The sequence below is a fragment of the Saccoglossus kowalevskii genome, chromosome 5 (genome assembly GCF_978046115.1).
Source record: "Saccoglossus kowalevskii chromosome 5, keSacKowa6.1, whole genome shotgun sequence".
In the NCBI taxonomy this organism is placed as follows: Eukaryota; Metazoa; Hemichordata; class Enteropneusta; family Harrimaniidae; genus Saccoglossus; species Saccoglossus kowalevskii.
Genome location: NC_140645.1, coordinates 19,248,351 through 19,273,483, shown reverse-complemented (window position 1 = coordinate 19,273,483; position 25,133 = coordinate 19,248,351). Strand labels below are relative to the sequence as shown.

The 25,133-nt window shown below is 37.0% G+C and overlaps 1 protein-coding gene across 1 annotated transcript; it reads left to right on the top strand.

Moving 5' to 3' along the window:
* Positions 1–11,093: 11,093 nt before the first annotated feature.
* Positions 11,094–16,221, top strand: LOC146745854 (uncharacterized). The gene is made up of 3 exons (XM_085498782.1): positions 11,094–11,313; positions 14,302–14,399; positions 14,965–16,221. The coding sequence occupies exons 1-3, from the start codon at positions 11,094–11,096 to the stop codon at positions 16,219–16,221; spliced, it is 1,575 nt and encodes a 524-aa protein (XP_085354908.1).
* Positions 16,222–25,133: the final 8,912 nt, after the last annotated feature.

Below are 25,133 nucleotides of genomic sequence, written 5' to 3'. Positions count from 1 at the left end.
TTTGCCACTTTCATCTGCGACAAAGGGGATGAGCAAGTGTTCGGCTGGGGGCAGAGTCTGAACTTTTCAACTATTACAAACCGCAAGGGGACTCACTTCAGCGGAGGAGAGTTTTCCCTATTGTTGAACCGCCTAGACACTCCAGGTGGTGATATACAGTTACATAAACTCTGCTGCTATCTCTGCCTCTCCTGTTGACGTCCTCTCGTTGGGTGTGCTGCCTGGAGATCCCCTCAAAGCGGAAGCAATCCAACAGGAGCTAGACAGTTTGCTTACAAAATACTCCATACACAGTGTAGAAGACCCGACAGCAAGTTTGGGCTTCTACTCACATGTGTTTGTAGTTTCAAAAACTACAGGTGGCTGGCGTCCAGTTCTGGATCTAAGCAAACTAAACCAGTATGTGCTCCTCAATTGGTTCCGCATGGAGACACCAAGCACTGTTTTAATCTCTGTGCACCATTTTGATTGGTTAGCCTCACTAGATTTGAGTGATGCTTACCGGCACATAGACTCCTTTGATTCGCCCATTTGATCAATGTATTTAAAATTTCTTCCCTTTGGGTTATGCACGGCTCCATACGTGTTGAAACAGGTGGTGCTACTGCTGCATCAGTTGTCGGCACACATCAACCCATACCTAGACGACTGGTTGCTACACAACCAAAACAAGGGGTTGTTGGCCGAGCAGGTAAATCAGAAAACTTTCCATCCACATCTGACATGTCAGCTTGTGCTTCTTGGCCTGGAGTTTGGCAGAGGCAGGCTTGGTGCATCCCTCACGGGCATGTTGCCTAGCAATAAGCAGTCTAGCGAAATGTCTAGTCAGCGTTCCCTCTGTGTCCATCCGAGAACTGATGCACATCATTGGAATGATGACGTCAGTTCGCAAGGTAGTTCCTCAAGCTGCACTGTGCAGTGGCCTGGTGCAATGCAAATAGTTGCAATACCGGTCTCACCTACGAGAACTGGAGAGGTGAGTAGCTCTCTCAGACCAAGTAAGGGATGCCTTGTCCTGGTGGATGGCAATTGCCAACCTCAGGCAGGGGGTCCCCTTGGACCCACTCACTACATTTGTGACTCTGATAACAGATGTCTCCCTCACAAGTGGGAAGCGCACCTAATGGATGAACAACTCCAAGGAATATGGCCCCTGCATTGGATTCAAGGTCGCCATATCAATTGAAGGGGGCTGAAAGCAGTACACTTAGCACTGATACACTTTCTATCCATAGTTTGGGACAACAGAGTCTTGCTCCAGGAGCGTGGGCCATGGATGCATTATCGATCCTGTGTGCCCACATGGACACATATGCCTTAGGTCCTTTCCATCTGTTTCACCAGGTACTGAAGAAAGTTCGACAGGGCACGCCTGCATCTTGACGCTGATGGCGTCCAACTTGCTAACCAAGGCCTGGTTTCCACTACTGTTGGAAATGTTAGTCAAGACACCGGTAGTGCTTTCAAACATCACAGATCTGCTGTCTCAATCGGACGGCACACTACTAATGAGCCCAGCAGTGTACCACTTACACCCATGGAGGCTCTCAGTAGACTCGTACAGACAGAAGGTTTATTTGAGCAATATTCTGGCCAGGACGAATAGGGGTTCCACCAACACTGCCTACAATTCTATGTGACGGGCATAAGTTGATTGGTATAGTGAAAGTGAGGTTGATCCAATCCACTCCACTGTTGGCCAGGCAGCTGATTTTCTCGTCCATCTGTTTGACGAGTTATATTCTATGCAGCAATTGTTGGCTATAGGTCAGCCTTGTCATTTGGGATTTGTCGGTTGTGTTTTCAGCTCTAAGTGGACCACCCTTTTAACAGCTGGAATTAGCGCCACTGAAATATTTGACATGGAAAGCAGTCTTCCTACTAGCTCTCGCCTCTGGTAGGTGTCGCTCTGAGTTAGGGACCTTGTCCTTCTCGGACAGTTGTGTCGCCTTTATGGACAATCAAGCTGTGCTAGAGACACAAATTGAGTTTCTTGCAAATAACCAAATCCCAGGGCACGATCCTCAGATGATCGTCATACTCGGGTTGGCCAATATTGTCGGCCTAGAGGATCAGAAGGAGTTGTTTCTATGCCCGGTCCGAGCTTTGAATTGCTATGAGAGACGTACTAGGGAGTCGAGGCAAGGCAGCAAGCACATGTTTGTGTGTTATTGCCAGGGTAAGCAGGATAGACCAGCCTCCCCGACGTCCATATACTTTTACTATGGGGACGATACTAGCAAGGTAAGACACCATTTTCACTTAGTCTTAGCTTGGTGGTAGTCATAAGTAAATGGGACACCCTTTATTTCGAGTACTCCTTTATTTTTGACTCTCGTGTGTGAAGCACAAAAAGGGAGTTTTTGGCAGTGAGTGTGTCTGTCTGTCTGTCTGTGTGTGTCTGTCTGTCTGTCTGTGAGTGTCTGTTCCACTGATATGTCAAGAACCATACATTGATTTTTGATGAAATTTTGTGCATAGATGCTCTGGGCCTATGCGCAGATTTGATAATTTGCTAATTTTTAGCTGTTCCATGACTGTTCCACTGATATCTGCATGTCGTCTCGGAGATTCTCACAAGACTTGTGTCCTTTGTCTAGTATCGCAATTGGTGAAGAATTGGTTAGTGCTTCGTCAAGTGCTAGAAACTTAGGTGTCTTGTTTGATTCGCAGCTATCTATGGAAACACACATTTCTACTATTTGTAGATCTGGATATTCCCATCTAAGAAATATTAATCGTATTCGTAAATCATTATCCCAATCTGATACTGAAAAGTTGGTACATGCATTCATATCTTCTCGCTTAGACAGCTGTAATTCATTATTGTCTGGTCTCCCTGTAACTAAGATAAAACCTCTTATTCGTGTACAAAATGCAGCAGCCCGCCTTGTCACTCGTGCTCGAAAATATGACCACATTACAGACATTTTTATTAAACTTCATTGGTTACCAGTTGTACAAAGAATCAATTTCAAATTACTTTTACTAGTGTATAAATCTTTGTATGGTTTTGCCCCAAATTATCTATGTGAATTAATCGAATTTTATGTACCTAGTCGTAGTTTAAGATCTGAATCAAAGTTTCTTATTAAAACTCGTCAGGTGTGTAGTAAAAAGTCCAAGGTGTTATACAAAGACCGTGCTTTTGAAAATTTAGGTCCTAAACTTTTTAATGAATTACCTCTGTCTGTTCGTTCTAGTCCTTCAGTAGACATTTTTAAATCCAGACTGAAAACGCACTTATTTAAATGTGCTTTTAATATTTGACTGATTGTTTATTGTATCAGCGCCTTTGATCTTCATATGTTGGAATTGTTGCGCTTAATTAAATAAAGTTATTATTATTATTATTATATCTAAAGAACCACTCATTGCATAATGATTAATCAATTTTCGGCTTTTCCACTGATATCACAAGTACTAATCATCACATTTCAATAAAACTTGGTACATAGATGTCATAGGACACTGCACAAACCTGATAGTTTTTAGAGTAATATCAGTACATATTAATTACCTAATTTGCATAATTAATTTTCAGCTTTTGATATTTCAAGTAGTAATCATCACATTTCAATGAAACTTGGTACATAGATGTCATATGACACTGCACAGACCTGATAGTATTTAGGGTAATATCAGTAGATATTAATTACCTAATTTGCATAATTAATTAAATTTCAGCTTTTGATATTTCAGGTAGTAATCATCACATTTCAATGAAATTTGGTACATAGATGTCATAGGACACTGCACAGACCTGATAATTTTTAGGGTAATATGAGTACATATTAATTACCTAATTTGCATAATTATTTATTTTTTAGCTTTTGATATTTCAAGTAGTAATCATCACATTTCAATGACACTTGGTACATAGTTACTTAAGGACTGTGCAGGCCCCTGATTAGTTTTTTGGGTAAATATTTGTGCATATTAATTACCTTATTAGCATAATTAGTTAATTTTCACTTTTTGCCCGATATCTCAAGTACTAATCATCATATTTCAATGAGACTTGCTACATAGATCTTCTAGGACTATGCAGAGACCTGATTAGTTTTAATTGGATATTAATTACCTAATTTGCATAATGTTCCATTGATATATAAAGAACCACGATTTGGATTTGAATGAAACTTTTAAACAGAACTATGCGGAGACCCAATCAGTTTTTGGTAAATATTTATGATTATTAATCACCTAATTAACGTAATTAATTAACACTGATATCTCAATTACTGATCATCACATTTGAATAAAATTTGGTACATAAATGCACTAGGACAATAGACAGGCCTGATTAACTTTGGGTTAAAATTTGTTCATATTAATTTTCTAATTAGCATAATAATTCATAATTTTTTGTACTGTACATATTAGTTACCTGATTTACATAATTAGTTTTTCAGCCTTTCCTTCAATATCTCGTGTACAAGTACAAGCTTTCTTTGATCTGTTTTGCTCGGAAAACCCACCACCTCATGGCGTCTGACTACAGTTCAAAATAGTAATTTTGACTGACCGGAGTTCATGGTGGGTATGAACTAGGTGAATAGGCGGGTTGAAAACCCTCTGCCTAAGTTTGACAAAGTTGGTCTTATTACTGCCAGCCATGTGACCACCCTTTTCGAATTAAAAATAATGGTATAACCCATTAGGTGGTGGCATCTTAAGGAATAATATAGGTTCTTACAGGCTGAAAATATGGGTGCTGTCAAGTCATTTAAATTAACTCTTTTATTAGTGTGACATTAATTTAGCTGTTAGGAAACTGTAGATTTGTTCATTTCATGGCATCACATGTAAAGCTAGGAATATTTTTTGTCATTTATGGTTAAAAATGTTTTGTCCACAACCGCCTGCCACATTTCTCAAATTCATATGTAACCACATGGACTTGTTCTCTCTTAAGTTTTTTCTGATTGTTTTGGATTTTTTTCACTTCCCCATACGTTATGTGGCTATATATAATGCATGGACTCGAGTAGACAACTGTATCAGTTGAAAGCTCGGCTTTTTGCCTTGCCTGTAGTGTAGTGTAAACAAAAGGGGAGGTATATTGTTGGCGTGACTTGTGGGCGTGATAACTCAAATGGGCCAAGTTCGATGTATGTGCATTTTGCTTGCATAATTAATGAGAGATGGCTACTGATTGATTATCTCTTGTGTGTAACTTGAGTAATTTTTACCCGATCGGTTTTATATATAACCAAGTTCTATATTTGTGCACTTTACATGCATACTTAATGATATATGTTACAATAGTAATTATTTTTCAGTTAAAACGTAATTATTGTGAAAGCCTTTTTTTAGTTAAAGAAAAGTAGTTCTAATGTTTTGAAATTCGACCCTCTTAATCTGTATCAGGATTTAACAAGAAAATCCATGGTGTAAAAGTTGTTTTGAAATCCTTTGGTATTTTCCGTTGTTGAGTGATTATGTATACATTTTCATCTTATTGGAACCTGTGCCATCTTAAGTTAATTATGGAAAAATGCCCTTGTTTTTACTCTAGTTAATATTAGACCTTTGTGTAAAGATACTGTGGTAATTATATCTGTTCAAAGCAGTAATCAACTATGTGTGTCATTTCATTTCCATTGTGTGACTTGAGTATGTTTTTCCATCTTATTTTAATCAGGGCCATCTGGAGTTCTGGAAAATGCCTTCTATTTATACTTTAATTAACATTTGATCTTTGTAAGAAGTCATTGTATGGTAATTAGATCTGGTCAAGGTTTATATTCAAGCTCAGTTGAGCTTGGTACTGTCATCAGTACAAACACATTCTTTTAGTTTACTTAGTTTGTTAAACCACAATCGAGAGGAACTGTGGTTAAACATTATAAGATAATGTTCCACTGTAAGCAGTTGTATTCGGTACTAGTCCTCATTGTTCAGTGAGTTACGAACTAAGTGCAATAAGTTGTGTAAAGTTGCTACTGTACATGTACAATAAGTTATATCCTGTAGTTCACATACAATAATTATACTATAAATTGCTATAAAGCATATTCAGTATTCTTCAGTGCAATACGTTTTCTAAGGTTATTACTGTATATTTATAAGTTATATCCTAATAAGTCCTATAAGTTGGCATATATAGTAGTTGTTAAGTTAACTTAATAGTTAAGTGTCATTCCAATATTATCATTATTTAGAATGCCTCGACTTAAAAAGATTTTTTAACTAAAAAGCCAACAGAAATATCTTCAAATGTAATGCAATTACTAAATCGGTTTCACCTGTATCAAAAGATTATTGTGAGTACTGATTGGATGGATATTATAAATGGACTCTCTCTCTTACATGTTATCAAAATGTTATTATTCTTACCAAATCAAAAACCCATCAATGCAGAAACAATAAAACATCATCTTGTTTGTTATGTGAATGGGAATTCGTGTAGTCATTGCACCGAAGTTCATGACATTGTAAAAAATGTGACCAATCAAGTATTACCACCATACCTTGTTATACAGTTGAAACGTTTTTTTCAAATTTGGGGAATAAAATAGAGACACCGGTCAGTTATTCAATAAATTTAAACATGTCTGAGTATGTAAGCAACAGTTACTATGGTAATACTTCATACAAGTTATATGGTGTAATAGTACATCAGTCTAATCCATTACATTACTATGCCTGTATTAAAGCATCTGATAATAACTGGTAGAAATTCAATGACGATAGCGTGACACTTATTGATATCGAAAAAGTTTTAAAAGAACAGGCTTACATGTTATTTTAGCAATTGATAGAAATAAATAGTAATTTTTTATGAATTCACCAATTACAGTTACTCCTCCCCCAAATTTATAGCTTAGAGTGATATTTGGTAGTAAGAAATGAGAATTATGTTAAAAAAATTCACTATTTCATTTTAGCCAATTCTTGGTCTCAATGCAACTTAACCAGTTCTATCAACTATTCCGTTGTTTTAGTACACATTGTCTTGGAAAATGAACTGGACAGGCCAATGTAATAATGTAAAAATAGAACAACTTTTCAGTTTTATATCTTCAATTTCCTGTACACAGACATCATCAGTTATCACTAGACCATCTGTCAGCCCCCTGATTCAAATTACGTGAGTTACAGTACCAGCTACAGGCTGTATTCATACATTGTCTATAAATCTACAAGGTTGCTATACTGTCGTGCTGTCTTGCCTTACTTCGAGGGTATCATCAGTTCACAACTTTCCTCCCTGTGAATTATGAAACTTTCATGCATATGGAAGGACGGAGTTGTTAATATTTGATGTCACAATCAAGTCTTGTGGTCGAATTCTGTGCGCCACTGAACCCATTGAGGATTTTCAGCCAGAAGTCTTCAAGAGCAGGGGAAGCATAACCAAACGGTTAGTAAGTGTAGTAATAGGTCTCAGAAATCTACAAGACCACAATGGTGTTAATGAATGTCAATATTGTGTTGCCAGACATGCTGTATAAACAGAATCGCCAGTGTTCTCATCATTCAGGAAGGTTCCAGCATAGGTCTGTACAAAATCTGTTCTAGAGTTCTAGATCTCTCATCGGATCTTTGACTGAGTCTGTCCATCCATCGTTTTAATTTGACTTATTGTTGAACACGCCAAAACGGTGTTTGTGACATGCTTTCCTCACCAGACAGCACTTATGTACAATCTCATCTGTGTATGTTTGTAATACAATCTCATCTGTATGTTGATAATACATTTTCATCTGTGTTAGTTGCAATTTTGGTAATACATTTTCATCTGTGTATGTTGGTAATACATTTTCATCTGTGTATGTTGGTAATACATTCTCATCTATGTATGTTGGTAATACATTCTCATCTATGTATGTTGGTAATACATTCTCATCTATGTATGTTGGTAATACATTCTCATCTGTGTATGTTGGTAATACATTCTCATCTGTGTAAGTTGGTAATACATTCTCATCTGTGTAAGTTGGTAATACATTCTCATCTGTGTAAGTTGGTAATACATTCTCATCTGTGTAAGTTGGTAATACATTCTCACCTATGTATGTTGGTAATACATTCTCATTTGTGTAAGTTTGTAATACATTCTCATCTGTGTAAGTTTGTAATACATCTATCTGTGTATGTTGGTAATACATTCTCATCTCTGCAAGTTGGTAATACATTCTCATCTGTGTAAGTTGGTGATACATTCTCATCTGTGTAAGTTGGTGATACATTCTCATCTGTATAAGTTGGTAATACATTCTCATCTATGTATGTTGGTAATAAATTCTCATCTTTGTATGTTGGGAATACATTCTCATCTGTGTAAGTTTGTAATATATTCTCATCTGTGTAAGTTTGTAATACATTCTATCTATGTATGTTGGTAATACATTCTCATCTCTGCAAGTTGGTAATACATTCTCAGCTGTGTAAGTTGGCAATACATTCTCATCTGTGTAAGTTGGCAATACATTCTCATCTGTGTAAGTTGGCAATACATTCTCATCTGTGTAAGTTGGCAATACATTCTCATCTGTGTAAGTTGGCAATACATTCCCATCTATGTAAGTTGGTGATACATTCTCATCTGTGTAAGTTGGTGATACATTCTCATCTGTGTAAGTTGGTGATACATTCTCATCTGTGTAAGTTGGCAATACATTCTCATCTGTGCAAGTTGCAATAGATTCTTATCTGTGTAAGTTGGTGATACATTCTCATCTGTGCAAGTTGCAATACATTCTCATCTGTGTAATTTGGCAATACATTCTCATCTGTGTAAGTTGGTGATACATTCTCATCTGTGCAAGTTTGCAATACATTCTCATCTGTGTAAGTTGGCAATACATTCTCATCTGTGTAAGTTGGCAATACATTCTCATCTGTGTAAGTTGGCAATACATTCTCATCTGTGTAAGTTGGCAATACATTCCCATCTATGTAAGTTGGTGATACATTCTCATCTGTGTAAGTTGGTGATACATTCTCATCTGTGTAAGTTGGTGATACATTCTCATCTGTGTAAGTTGGCAATACATTCTCATCTGTGCAAGTTGCAATACATTCTCATCTGTGTAAGTTGGTGATACATTCTCATCTGTGCAAGTTGCAATACATTCTCATCTGTGTAATTTGGCAATACATTCTCATCTGTGTAAGTTGGTGATACATTCTCATCTGTGCAAGTTTGCAATACATTCTCATCTGTGTAAGTTAGTGATACATTCTCATCTGTGTACGTTGGCAATACATTCTCATCTGTGTAAGTTGGCGATACATTCTCATCTGTGCAAGTTGCAATACATTCTCATCTGTGTAAGTTGGTGATACATTCTCATCTGTGCAAGTTGCAATACATTCTCATCTGTGTAATTTGGCAATACATTCTCATCTGTGTAAGTTGGTGATACATTCTCATCTGTGCAAGTTTGCAATAGATTCTCATCTGTGTAAGTTAGTGATACATTCTCATCTGTGTAAGTTGGTGATACATTCTCATCTGTGTAGGTTGGTGATACATTCTCATTTGATGCACGAGCCAATGAAATTGTAATACCATCAAAATAAACTTCTTAGTAACTATTCTCTTTCAGTATAGTGCCTTACTTACAAGGCTTGGATACACTAAAATGGCCATATATCAGGCCACTGTCAAAGTCCAGTTATTCTCGTTACTAAGCATTACCTACCATTTTACTGTATTGATGTTTTATTACTTAGTTATTTCTTAGTTGTTAACGGATGCTAACTACTGTCCTCACAGTATGTCAATTACAATTATTGCATATCGGCGGTACTACCTTGTCTAAGTGCATTACGACCACCATGTGACCCATGATTCATTCCCTTTAAAAACAACGGGAGTGATCATATTCTAGGTCCTCACGGTCGTCGGCTATATCTAGCCGCACGTGTAAGCTACAGACACAGTAACGGTAGGATACAAGTAATATTTCGGGGCAGTGGGCTTAATGCGGTCGTGGGGACTCGGGTTCAATAACAAAATACCCAGCTCAGTGTTGCATGTAAAGTTAGAATGTTGTATTAACGCTGCACAAGCAAAAACACAATCGTAATTATCGCTACGTGGATACAGTGATGCGTCACTTAACGCAGTTATTTCTCAATAAAAGTCTCAATAAGAAGTAGAAAATACATTTACAAGTATTCTGTAATGTGCTATGAAAATGTATTACAATATACTACTCATTACGTTGTTACTATAATGACTAACAGGAATATCTATACACAGTAATGTATAGTGCCACTAACTGCTACAACCATATAGGCCAACACATCAGTACAGAGTACTGAAGAGCATGTATGGCATACACAGTAATCCTAAATTACCCAATACAAATGGCTACCACATACACAATACAGTATTTACTAACTAGAAACACTAAGTGCAGATAGATACTACGTAATAGGTACTAAGGCTATGAATGCCTGAGTATTCCCTCAGTACATAGAAGTATATGCTAGTAACAACAGAGATCAGCACTCAGATACTAAATACAGGTAAAATAAGAGGAAAATACTTCAAAGTTACTATAATTGAAAAGATTACTTATCTAGTCTTATGGTACCAAAGGCGTATTAAATACAACAGCATGCATTAGCTTAACTGTAAAATACTAAGACTATCGTAATGCAACATATGCTCTCAAATAATACACAACCAATGCAGTCATCTACAATACTGTAACAGTAGGGAAGTACAAATAATTCCTACCCGATTACTGAAATAGTATATTCACAGGTTTATATAAACAGAAAATAGTTAAGTAGTCAATAATAAAATATTGTTTGAGTTCAACTACTGAATACTAAAGACATCCAAAATACAAAATGTTTTAAACATGCAAAGCAGACCAAAGTTCCAAATCATGCATGTAACACTACAAGTATCAACTATAACAATAGGATACCTCAGAAATAGTTTGGTTTAAGTGAATACCAAAATGACACAATTTAAGGTAATTATTCAGTAATAGAGGCTTCCCACATGACGTCACGAAACACGTGATCCGCCATCTTGGAGTACAAACGCAATCATGGAAACCATGACAACAATACACTGTCAGCTTGATATCCTGTGGTTTGTCCATGTTTTGTGCGGAATAATGGTGAATTTCTGTGCTATTGTCAACTGCAGCAACCGCGGAAATCGAGACAATGATAAATCATTCTTCAGGCTACCGACAGTTATTCGTAATCAGGGTGAAAAGACTGAAGAAATCTCGAAAGAATGTCGAAATTTGTGGCTTGCACGAATAGCCAGGGCTGACCTGAAGGAGTCAAATCTTCCATACATTCGTGTCTGCTCTGATCATTTCGTCAGTGGTAGGTTAAATCTACTTACTTCATATACGGATAGTAATTTGATTTCATTTCAAGCATATTATCATGATTATCCCTTACAAAAGTTTCCTATAGGATTTTTAAAATCTTATAGTATTTTTACATTTAGAAAGTACCACTTTTTTCATATTACTAGTAATTTTTTTTATTCAATTTGTGAAAGCCAAATTTAGAGGAATACATTTAATAAAATCAATGAAATTCATGTAGTATTTAAAAATATTACAGAGATATGTACCTTCAGATTTTACTGTTTTAGCATATTTGCTCAATAAAGTAATGAATTTGCTTATAAAAATACAGAATTTTTTTTCTATTGCAAAAAAAAATTAAATTTTAATACACAGCCAATGCAATGTTGGGTTTATATGCACTTCTATTGGGAATAAGTATCTAATAGTGCATATACAGTAAATAGTAGTTTTTTATCTACTGTAAAATACTTTATTTTAGCTGAAATTAATTTTCGCTGAAAGGGTTTTTTTTAGTATTTTGTGAGGAAATTTTTTTCACTGATTTTTGATGAGTGAGTTTGAAATATAGGAAAAAAGTTATATTCGCTAGACTGTTTTTTCACTGAATTATCCCTTCAGCGAAAATTAATTGCAAGTGAAAAGAAAGTATTTGGAATATTTTAATTAATATTTTAATGAAACATTTGAAACAACATTTTTTTTGTATTACAGGTCCAATACTCAAATCCTATGAATGACATATCTCACAGAAGACTGCATTGACAATATTTTATTTTGTATTTCTTTATCACAAATGAGACTCTCTCTCATACTAGTATTAGAAATCAATGAATTTTAATTAAGGGTTCTGTGCTTTTTTTTAAAAACACAATATGCATACCAGTATTTTTGTAATTGTACTTTCTATACATTTATTTTTTAAATTGTCTTGATATATGTACATCATTTTATTCCAAGGCAGTAAACTTTTATTTTATTTCAGTGTACATTTCTTGATTGACTGAAAAGTTTGTAATTGCTGGTTGAGATTGTTTACTGTTTTGTTTTTTGGAATTACTCGGTAATATAAAATAATTTTTATTAAAACAAGTCATTGTCAATGACACGTCCCCGTTCCGTTCATATTTGAGTGACATATACATTCAAAGCAGATCATGACCGAAATGCACCTGCATATGTACAACACATTGTACTAAATCTGAACAAAATCCATGCATGCATGACTGAGATCCGGTTCTGGAATTGTGAAATACGTGATTTTGATGCATTTTCGGCCTTAAAATGGCCATCAATCAGCTATTGCTAAGCGGATCATGAAACAAATGCACATATCTATTTGTGACATGATGCACCATGTGTGTGTGAAGTTTGAACTTGATCAATCCAGACATGTCTTGGATACGGATCCAGAACTGAATTCTTTAAGAAAATGGCCGCCAGTCGGCCATTTCAAACTTGATCCGAAAAAAAAAATGACGTGCATCAAGGTCCTATTATGTTTAATGTAAGTACCGAATTTGAACAAAATCCGTCCATGCATAACTGAGATCCGGGTTCGGAATGGTGAAAATGTGCGATTTCAATGCATTTTCGGCCTTAAAGCGGCCGCCATTTGGCTATCGTTAATGGGATCATGAAACAAATGCACATACATATTTGTGACATGATGTACCTTGTGTGTGTGAAGTTTGAACTTGATCAATCCAGACATGTCTCGGATACGGATCCAGAACTGAATTCTTTAAAACAAAATGGCCGCCAGTCGGCCATTTCGAACTTGATCTGAAAAAAAAAATGACGTGCATCAAGGTCCTATTATGTTTAATGTATGTACCAAATTTGAATGAAATCCGTCCATGCATAACTGAGATCTGGGTCCGGAATGGTGAAAATGTGCGATTTCAATGCATTTTCGGCCTTAAAGCGGCCGCCATTTGGCTATCGTTAATGGGATCATGAAACAAATGCACATACATATTTGTGACATGATGTACCTTGTGTGTGTGAAGTTTGAACTTGATCAATCCAGACATGTCTCGGATACGGATCCAGAACTGAATTCTTTAAAACAAAATGGCCACCAGTCGGCCATTTCGAACTTGATCTGAAAAAAAAAATGACGTGCATCAAGGTCCTATTATGTTTAATGTATGTACCAAATTTGAATGAAATCCGTCCATGCATAACTGAGATCTGGGTCCGGAATGGTGAAAATGTGCGATTTCAATGCATTTTCGGCCTTAAAGCGGCCGCCATTTGGCTATCGTTAATGGGATCATGAAACAAATGCACATACATATTTGTGACATGATGTACCTTGTGTGTGTGAAGTTTGAACTTGATCAATCCAGACATGTCTCTGATACGGATCCAGAACTGAATTCTTTAAAACAAAATGGCCGCCAGTCGGCCATTTCGAACTTGATCCGAAAAAAAAAATGACGTGCATCAAGGTCTTATTATGTTTAATGTATGTACCAAATTTGAACGAAATCCGTCCATGCATAACTGAGATCCGGGTCCGGAATGGTGAAAATGTGCCATTTTGATGCATTTTCGGCCTTAAAATGGCTGCTATTCGGCTATCGTTAATCGGATCATGAAAAAAATGCATGTGCATATGTCCCATATAATGTGTGATGTATGAGTGAAGTTTGAACATAATCGGTCCATGCATGTTCGAGATACAGGTGATCACGGACGCACGGACGCACGGACGCACGGACGCACACAGGGCAAAACATAAGTCCCCGTTTTCGGACTCCGTCCGAACGGGGACTAAAAATCTAGTACTTAGAAACAATGACAGAGTGGAGGGAATTGCATTTTTTATTCAAATTGTCATCAACTTTATATTTTCATTGCATTTCAAGAAATGTTGTGCAATATATTTATGGTAATAGTTTTATCTTTTTTTATATTTTTCTTACAACTGTATTAAATTTATGTCTGGTACATGTTAAGCAATAAAATACTCTTGTTTAACTAATTTTAGTTTATAATGTTATTTATGTAAGTGATTGGTGGGCTCTTTCCCCAAAAGAGCTGGGACCTCCAGGAAAAATATCCACGATTCTTATAGGACAAATTCATGTAGGATTCCTATAATATTTTGACAAAAAATCCTATAGGATTCCTATAGGACAAAATCCAATAGGATTCCTATAATATTTTGACACAAAATCCTATAGGATTCCCATGGGACAAAATCCTATAGGATTCCTATAATATTTTGACACAAAATCCTATAGGATTCCTATAGGAAAACATGTGTCAAAATATTATAGGAATCCTACAGGAATTTGTTCTATAGAATTCCTATAGGAAACTTTTGTAAGGGATGCACCATGATGATGAGATGACAATGGTACAAATAGCTTCCTTAGGAATTCCAATGCAGCCAACCCTACCCAAAGCAGCCCACACCTGCTGTACAATGCATGCATGCGCAGTGCAGGGTAGACCTCCTACAGCTACCAAACTATCATCAAGCCATATTCAAGCATTCTGTCACCCCTGCCAAGTGCCAAGGATGGTCATCCTGCTGAGGGCTATAAGCAGATAGAATAGTGATCTGTAGGCAGCATGGCATCTCGGACAAGACTATTTATGAAAGAAACCCTTTTGATTTAATATTTTTATTTTTTTTCTTTATTAGGTAAAAGTGCATCACTATGACCGCAACAATCCTGACTGGGCACCATCCCTCAACCTTGGTCATTTGAAGGTTAAAGAGTCAAGTGCAAGTACTGCAGTGGCATGGTTCGAAAGAGTGTTGCAACGAGAGAAGAAGAAAAATGACTTAGAAGCTGCTTCTGCTCTTCTGGATTTAGTCAATTGCAATGACAGGGATGACGGCACAGACTATCATGAAAACTCCAAAGAAGGTTTCAGTTCTGTTGGAATCCAGACAGACTTGACAGTTGCTGTCATTGAAGCAATGGAAGCAGAGATCAACTGTCTCCGTGATGAAAAAAATAAATTGAAAGCAAAGAATGATCAAATGGACCTTAATCAGGAATTTTTCAAAGGAGATGATTATAGAGTGAAATTCTACACTGGACTGCCCAACTTTCTTGTCCTCATGCATGTGTTCAGTTTTGTGGAACCATACATAAGTGCTGGAAACAAGAGCTCCCTAACCAAGTTCCAGCAACTTATTTTAACTTTGCTGAGATGTCGATTAAATTTGAGTGTTCAGGATCTGGCATACAGATTTTGCGTGTCTTCCTCAACTGTGTCCAGAATTTTCAAGGCAATCATGGATCTGTTGTCAATGAAACTTAAATTTCTAGTTCGACGGCCAAGCAGAGAGGAACTAATAAAAACAATGCCAATGATTTTTCGTGTTAACTTTGGAAAGAAAGTTGCTGTTATCATTGACTGTTTCGAAGTTTTTATAGATAGGCCATCAAATCTGATGGCTAGGGCACAAACATGGTCCTCTTACAAACACCATAACACTGTCAAGTTTCTGATAGGTATATCGCCCCAGGGTGTTATCAGTTATATTTCCAAAGCCTGGGGAGGTCGAGTAAGTGATAAACACTTAACTGAGAACTGTGGGTTTCTTGACAACATTTTGCCTGGAGATCTTGTCCTTGCAGACAGAGGTTTTGATCTCTCTGATACACTTGGACTCATGTGTGCACAAATCAAAGTTCCAACTTTTATGAGAGGCAAGAAACAACTGTCCATGCCAGAAGTAATAGACACTAGGAAAATAGCAAATGTCCGGATTCATGTGGAAAGGGTGATTGGTTCTGTGCGACAGAAATACTTAATTTTAAATGGGCCTCTACCTATAGACTTTGTCATGTACAAAGACAACGAGGGTGTGACAATGATTGACAAACTGGTAGTAGTCTGTTGTGCACTAACTAATCTCTCTCCATCTGTTGTGCAGTTTGAATAACGACATATAATAACAACAGGTAATGGTGATAACAGAGATGAGTCCTTATTTGAATGTGATAATTTTAATTCAAGCATCTAATACAATTGATTGCACATTTCTGTGCCTCATAATTTTTCTGGTCAATTAAAATACAGTCTCTTTTATACATTTCTTGACTTAGTTCTTTCAAAGCATTTACTTCGATTTTAATGTCCTTTTCTTCTTTGCAGCAGCTTTTGAGGCATTTGACTTCGGTCTTTTTCTACACTCAGGACAATACCATCTTCCTTTAGGTTCCTGTTTCATTTTGATGCATGTAAAATGAAACCACTGAATAGGACAATTTTTATTGTCACAACCTACCATCTTGCCATGTTCACCCTCTCTACAATAGCACCAAGATTCCTCAGACTGAGATAATTCTGAAACACTTTGGGAACTTGAAGTTGAATGGTCAATTCGGTTGGGCATGACTTTTTCCCTTGACAATTGGTTTGTTGAACTAGGTTTTTCTGTCAGGGGTGCCCTAGAGTAGAATTGCCCAGTCAATTCAAGTAAAATTACTCTTTCAAAGAAATCAGTTGCCTTGTTGAGGATTTCCTGCCAAAAGTTATTGTCTGGGGAAATACGCTCACAATGGAGCCCTTTCTCAGTCCATACTACAAAGTCGCTATATTCTTTGTGACACAGAAATAACTGTGTTTGCACTTGGTAGTAGTACTGATGTTTTTTTATCGAGACTGTATATTCCCTGTTTATCTTCTTTCAGGCAAGCGTGTTCAGTGGCATCTTTATCTTTTACACAGTATGGGCATTTGATTTCCAAAACGCCCGAGCCACAACAATCACAGCATATAATTCCATCTGGAGATGCCCCTACATGAGGAAACTCTGGATCAATCACTAGTCCAGAATCTTTCACTTGAAATTTCTCATGTGACATTGACATGAATTCTGAATAGTCTTCTCTTGCTGCCTTTTCATGATCACAGCCCCATTTCGTTGCAGTTGTGGAAAATTTAACAGAATCTGGATAGCAGATAGATTTTATGAGACTGGCTGAGGGTTTATCAATGTTTGTATGACAGGCAGTCTTCATTGTCGATGCAGTGATCCTTCCAGCACGGTACCTAAACCAAAGTTTAGAATCTGCCTGGCCACGTGTGTTTTCCTCAATGACCTTGACATCCTCCTCTGAAATTGTCAAATTGATACTGGCACACTCTCTGACTAATTGATCATACTGTGCTAGACACAAGTCCTCCCTTTTCAAACTAGTTAATGGTTTAGGAAATGTTTCTTGAGCTGCCTTTGGAATATATTTGCTATTAAATGGCTCAACAACACTGAGTACAGCACTCTTAGTTTCAGTCAATTCAAGCCCTTGAAAAAAACTCTGAATATCATCTGCTGAAGGTGTACTTAACCGATTCCCTGCTTTTTGTCTGCGGTTGGTGTTGCCAACAGGCTTGAATTAGAAGCATCAATGGAATTGTCCAACATTTTCTTTTTGAACTTTGCTGAAGTGAAGTCAATTTCACATACTGGTTGATATGGCACCTGTTGTACATTTGACGGTAGTAACCAGTAGGCTTTTGTTTGTGTGACAGTTTTGGTTTCTCGTATTCTGACAGCAGCTTCCATCCAAAAAAGAATTGCTGACACGTGTGTGCATGTGTCTCCAAGACCAGCTTTACAATCACAATTTGCCGTGTGGATTGTCCCATTCTTTTCAAGGATGATCCAAGGTTTCGTTGCAGTTTCACAAACACTCTGAGAATGAAGAACCTGTAATGAGAACGAAGTACAAATTCATGAGAATTCAATTCATTGACAACCTGGCAATGATCAATGATTGATCACTATGTCAGGGGATAGGGAATGGAAACAAAATTCAAAGTTGGAGAAAGAAAACAGTCTGACCCCCTAAATAAAAGCTACTGGTGTCTAATCTGAAAAAAAGGTAGGGATTTACTGAATAATTTCAATCCATGGCTGCATTTGTAGAGGCATTTCAGCACATCACACAGACACACAGTCAGTGCACAGTGCATGGTCATTCTGGTCTCATGCCACTAATTAGCCAATGGCTGCTCGTAGCTCAATTTAAATGCCTAGCAAGAACCAATGACATTTATTAAATATTTTTTTTCTCAGGTGCTCCCTGTTTGAGGGCGTAATCACCTGGGTCAGAGGTGAGACCAACATGTGGTCTTTTGTTTACTACTTAGCGGCTGTGTACCTGTGGGTTTATTCTGTGTGTATTTGGATGTTCTAATCTTGGTGTTTTTCCAGTGATTCCTCTTGGTGCAATCCAAATACAGTAGGTGTGTCTTGTTTACCTGAGATTTGCAAGAGTTTGAGCTGACCAACATGTTAGTTTTTTTCATATGGTTGATTACTGGCATATTGATCTCCCATTTTTGAGCCATATTTTCAACTTTCTTCGTCATTTTCATATAGCAATCTCGTCATATGTTAACATTGTCGCCTATGGAAATTCAATTAGTGGTATGAGCCCTGATTGGTACAGCAGAGAGCCAGAAGAGAGGAGGGGGGTGCTACCTAACATTGAAATTTAGTCTGTACTTACTCGACCCACAATGACAGCTATATCCTTATTTGGGTAAGCAACGGCCACATCTCTCACCCATCCTGATGTGAACTGGTTGTGGGCATCAAGACCTTTGTAGGCACGCATCTGTTCAGTGGAGTATACTGGGCTGCCAGACAGAACCAGGTAATTCACCATATCAATATACGTTACTGCGGGCAAAGCGTCCACATCTTTCTTAAATTTCGACTGAGGAATACAGTAAGGATCCACACAGTCGATGATTTCTAACTTTTGTCCATAAATAATCTGGTTATTCGCTGATAATTGTCGCTGATATGGGCTCATTTGCTTACTGTCCGCCATGTTGTTTTGGTTTGTTTGTAATCCAACATGGCGGCCTAGTGATTTTTGTGACGTCACTGCAAAGCCTCTATATCACTCACCAGAATGGTAGTCACAATATGTATGTATGTATAGTAAAATGCACTATCCAGGTAAAGTACTCTGGACTAAATAAATAAATGTATACAACACAAAATAATTATCGGTAAAGAAATATCATGCAAAATGCAAACTGCAAACTACACACTGGCTTACGCAATGCCAGTGCAGGCGAATTACACTAAATGCAGACTAACGTTATAGAAAATAATAAGTTTGATCACAACGTAGATCCGGGAAATGCACAACAGTAAAATGTCACAGTCAATTCATGCACTTTCTACTTGATGCTGAATGTCCCACGAATCAAAGTTTGGTAGATGTCTGGGACGGTAAACAAGTCAGTCCGACTGGATGTCGACAACAGAAAGTCACGTGATACGAATGGCGGGAATTTCCACAACGAAGAACAGTCTTTACTTTAGTTGAAATCTCGACGGGACAACATAATTGGTCGAGTCGATCTACTGGAAACAATTAATACTGGCGTACAGAACTCAAAATGTCAACGATTGTACTCACAGGAACCTGGATACTTGGTTTAACCATGGTTTCGTTCAACCCAATGGCAACAGCAGACTGCAACCTCTGCGGTCGATCTACACAACCACAACCTTCGGAAAAGACTTCTGCCAGTCACTAAATTCCACGCAAACACGATTTCGCCTGTCCCAAGAGTTCCACAACATCCATAACCACTTTAGTTCAGACTTTGGAAGGTATTAAGTCGATTTAACAGGAAAATCGACTTGCCCACACAGACAGAAACAATTCAAACATGACACACAAAACCGCCATGTTGACCGACACCCCGACGCACAGACTTAAGCATAAACAAAAGTTATTCGCACACCATACTATAGATGGCGCTCTCACTATAGACCGCCGCACACGGTTGTCACATAACAACCAACTAATGTCAACAAATACTGTATCTATTGGTTGAAACCGTAATAATAAATTAAATGGTGTATACTATGACTAAAACTGTATTGTGTGTAGAGAATGAATTCCCTCAACCGAACACAAACAAAAACTCTAAAAAGATTTTGACAAAGTAAGAGAATCCGAAGATCCCAGACTAACAGCTGCGGGGATTGCTAACAAATCAACACCCAAAGAAAATGTCTCCCCGATAACATGTTAGAGTGGATATCCACTGCAATAATATGGTGGTATATGATCTATTTCAAATCTTGACAAAGACCAAAACTGACTCAATCAGACGAAAAACCATGTGAAGGATCAAAAATAAAGATGTAAAATTGCATCTTATCAGAAATCGAGTAAAATAAACAATGTCCACAAGAAATTTAACTACATGGGATACCGCTAAGGACTTAGACTATAACTTGTACATCGAACATTAAAAATTCAACGGCCCCCGGCATTCGTTTTTACCTTTTCATGATACTTTGCAAACTTTGTGTAATCAAAAGCTACAGGATTTATCACGTGATTTCATCATAGTTGATACTTGCACAATTGTAGTATTTACATCAACGAACTATTGACCTGGCAACCATTAAACATGTATTCAAGTACTCATGTATTTCAAGTTTTTAAAGCCATCGTAAACATTATGACCGCAATTTCAGTGCTACAGAAACGTATTGTCCTGACACTTTTGTTTCTCAAGTCCTCACTTGCTTTTTATGGAGGTCTCTCCATGCATGTTACGAGTCTTTGTTACACTAAGTGTAAGAGTTTATTTTGTGCTCGGTGAAGGAATTCATTGTAATGTTTGATGTGTTCATGCACCGTGATTTTGAATAGGTCCACCCCATGGGAAAAACTACTACACTATACCAAACTACGTGTACTTCAGCTTCGACTTAGTATGGCATTTACCTGATCGGGTGCTTTCATAATGTAAGACAAAATGCAGGTATTAAGTAAACATTAATTAATAAAGAAGAACGTCGACATTGACAATAGTTTTCATTCACGGTATTAGTGATAAGTATTTTATTATATTTATTACAGCCTCGATGAACATAGATCCTCGTGAAAATAAATTGGATATCTATACCTGCAGGCCAAGCCAATTTCCATTTCAAAAGGTCAATGACCATGCATTAGTACGGTTTTCAACAACTAATAAAATCACTGATCACAATTGCCTATAATGTGGAAGAATTTGCAAAATTGATATGTATAAAGGAAAATACTTCCTTCACCCTCAATCAATGTATTACTATAATTAATATAATTATAACTATTACATAATTGCTTTGTTTGAGATCTGTCTCTAATTTTTGCCCTTTGTCTATCACACATTGGTTGTCCTTGTTTGTTACAATCAATAGTTTCCTCCACTAATTTGTTTAGAACACTATTATAAAGAATAAAAACAATATAGAATATATATTATTTTTTGTGGCTGGTATATATTGACGAAAACGTTAAAGATTGTGTGGCTGGACCATAAGTTTGTTTAAGTGTGGTCTTAATGTAGCAAGCATGAAGATTGCAGTCAAATAGACCAATACTTTTTCATCTTAGATTTAACCCAAGCTGTTTTTCAAAATGTTAGCTTGTGTAAAGCTGACAATATATTAACACGTTAACATGGACTGCAATACAAAATGAAAATTGTAGTTTAAATAGAAAATTAAAACAAAACAAATTGTTATAAACAACATAACTTGAAATAGAGCTCTATACGCCATCTTCTTTACCCATTTCTAACACCAATTGCTGAACTTATCACGTGAAGGAAAGGTCAAAGCTGACAACATAACTCAAAACAACTCGACAAATGTACGAAAATGCAATTTACAGTTTTTTTTATAACACTTTTTATTCTTTAGATATTCAACTTTTCATCAGTTTATGTATTCCATCATCTTGATTATTCGGCAAAAGATTATGGGTGAAGTATGACATCATATCCACTGCTGTGGGAAATTGAGAAAATTATTAAATCTATTTTACAAATTTATTGATGTGAGTAGGTTATACAGATGATATATAACCAGTTGACTACAAAAAGGGGACAAACAAGTGCCATTGTATTTTTAACGACCAAAATAACGTAGGTTAATTGTTATTTTATTTAAATTTCACGTTTTTGGCAATATTTTTATTATTTTGTAATGGTAACATTATAATTTCCAATTACAACCTACTCTTAAAGACATTGCCAACGTTATATAATACCATGAACAAACACACAAGCCATTCACTGCAAAGTCAGCTTGCTGCACACATGAAGCTCCGTGCTGCACCCCCCCCCCCCTCAATAACTTACTGAACCAACCAACACCGTTCTGTGCACGTGTAGTATTGGGGAATACGTTCATAGATATTCCACTTACTAGTCGAATCATAGCGTTCCTAATAGAAAAAAAGAGCAAAATATACATTGAAGCAGAGCACCATGGGTATTCTCTAGTTAACAGTGTACGAACTCCAAAATGGTGAGTGGCTAGGCTGCTTTAAAATCGCCTTCTATCGACCATGCAATATAAACTACTAGAATTACATACCTTCATTCAAAATACATATTTCAATGTAAAATGTTATAGTTTGGATATAGTTGAAGACTGAATTTTAGTTTTCTGTCACTATCGAAATGAAAATTGTGTTTATGTTATGTTCTTAACGCCGTGACAGAGCGACAAAGACTCTCATATTTTGCTCTGTTTTGGAGTAACGTATATATACAACAGCATGCTATCTTGGTCACACATCTTGGTCTAGTTTTCCAAGTTGCAAACTTAAATAGATTAAAGGGCAGTAGTCGTCGCGTCACGCATGCATGTTATATGTGGGTATCATATAAACAAAGATGGCGACTTCGACTGTTGCGCAGATCAACAAATACAAACTGAGACGTTACCAAGCTTTAATTAGGTATTTTCATGTGATTGGAAGGTATCGGAGGAGTCACCGGCGGTAATTAGTGCACGCCCAGGTCAAACCTCATACTTGTGATTTCCATTAGAAGAGTGCAATCAATGTTTATCAACACAATTGTCGCACATGCGCAGCGCGACGATCACCGCAATTTAATACTTTCCAAAACACAAGTTTGTGAGAGAGTGTTTTTTTTTAATAATATGTCGCCGGCTGCCAACTCAAACAACGCCAGGGACCCGACTTTTGCATAAATCACTCAATGTAAATAACGCTCAATCTGATAACGTCGTTAAGGTGTTAAAGCGGAAGGATCGTCACCAAGCGATGATAACAACATGCGCCAAAAACGCAAAGGCGCATGGGTAGACGCTTGTTCGTAAATAATGACACACTATGGCCATCTAATGCATGCGCAGGTGAAGTCTCCCCACTTCATATCGCGTGGATTGGAAGCAACCCACGCCCTTTAACGGAAAGTCTGCAGGCAGGTTTAGGCTGGTAGGTTGTCAGTTGGTAAGCCAAAAATAAGCCATATTTCCATTTACTGCGAATAGACTTGTTTGTACAGGTATCAAAAACACTATTACAGCGTACCAACCTACTTCACAATCTATTTATCTCTTAGAGTTGGCACTGGTAGCCTGAATGCCAGTTTCGAAACTTCACACAAGACGAAATGCAAGTCTTAGCGTCAATTAAAAGGAGGAAGCTGACATTGGCAGCAGTATTTGTTTTTTCAGTTACGATATTAGCTATAGAATATGAATCGGATTCGATGGAAAAAGATCTTGGTGAAAAGAAAAATAATTTGATCAACTTTACGTGAGTATACATTGCAAATAATGCCATTGGCATGGTAACTCGATTTTCAATTTGATTTCAGATAGTTGATTTCTTTTGATAGGACAGTCAATGTGAACATGATACATCGCCACACTAATATCAAAAGAACGACCGAATACTTAGACAAGGTGTAAAGCATGGTGGTCGAGAGGAGACAAACTAGTTTTAACTCTCGCACACACTGTTTTTTACTAATTGTCCCGGGCCAAAACCATATCAGGAGTCTAACCATTTTCGCTGCTGGCCACTGATAAAAATATCAGAATAAAAGGATGGCAGGGAGAGCGTGAATTGTAGTTTACTCTGGATGGCGGATGGCGGGGAAATTTCCAGGATTTCCAATAGTTTGACTACCATTGAAAAGAAAGAAGAGTCATGTTGCTAGGTAGCGTGGCTTTTATAATATATAACGTGTATGTTTGATCGATGTAGGGCACCGATAGGAAATATTTAGTGTCAAGGACATTGCTATGTCACTTATCACAAATCTCACCAAAGAGATATACAGCCAGACGGCTAAAAGCTGATTTGCATTTCAACTGCCATCTCTTGCCTTTTGCCATTTTGAATGGAAGGTATCAAACAACATTGAAACGCACATTTTACTGCTAAAATTAGACCTTAAAAATTAGATCCATTTAAATAAAAATTGCTCAAACACTGACTTGACCGACATTCAGTTACAAATAACAGTTTGTTTTTTTGTTTTTGTTTTCCGAATAAGCGCACAGTTTGACATGACATTACTGTTTTGGCTGCAATTTTCATTCAGCATAGTATTTATTATCGGTGTTATATCTTTGCTTTACATCCTACGTTGGAAACTACTGTGAGTTTACAAGACACAACCAGTATATATACATAACACCACAATTATACAAACTGTTGGCAATTATTCCTTCCACTCAAAAGTCTTTATTTTTGTGGTCAGCGATTAGACATTGCGTTTGCTTGACTGAGGTCAAGCACACAAGAGGAAGACAGGATATTGTTGCTCGCTTACACATTATCTTAAAATTCAGATCAATTTCTTTTGGACCGATATTAGACAATATGGAAATAGGGTTGAAATCCAGTGTTCTCTCATTATCAGGGACTACATGAGAATTATGTTTGGCAAAAAACATTTAATGTGTCATTCCTGTATCAACAAGAACAAGTCGATTTTACAAAAGTATCTCTTCTGAGATTTCACCAAAATTGCTTCCATTAGTGAATAAAACTC

Bases quoted from the DNA above. Each gene is read 5' to 3' on its own strand.
- LOC146745854 (XM_085498782.1), top strand. From the start codon at position 11,094: ATGGTGAATTTCTGTGCTATTGTCAACTGCAGCAACCGCGGAAATCGA. The intron at 11,314-14,301 runs GTAGGTTAAATC...AACTAATTTTAG, and splicing joins CTCTGATCATTTCGTCAGTG to TTTATAATGTTATTTATGTA. The intron at 14,400-14,964 runs GTAGGATTCCTA...TTTCTTTATTAG, and splicing joins TTCTTATAGGACAAATTCAT to GTAAAAGTGCATCACTATGA.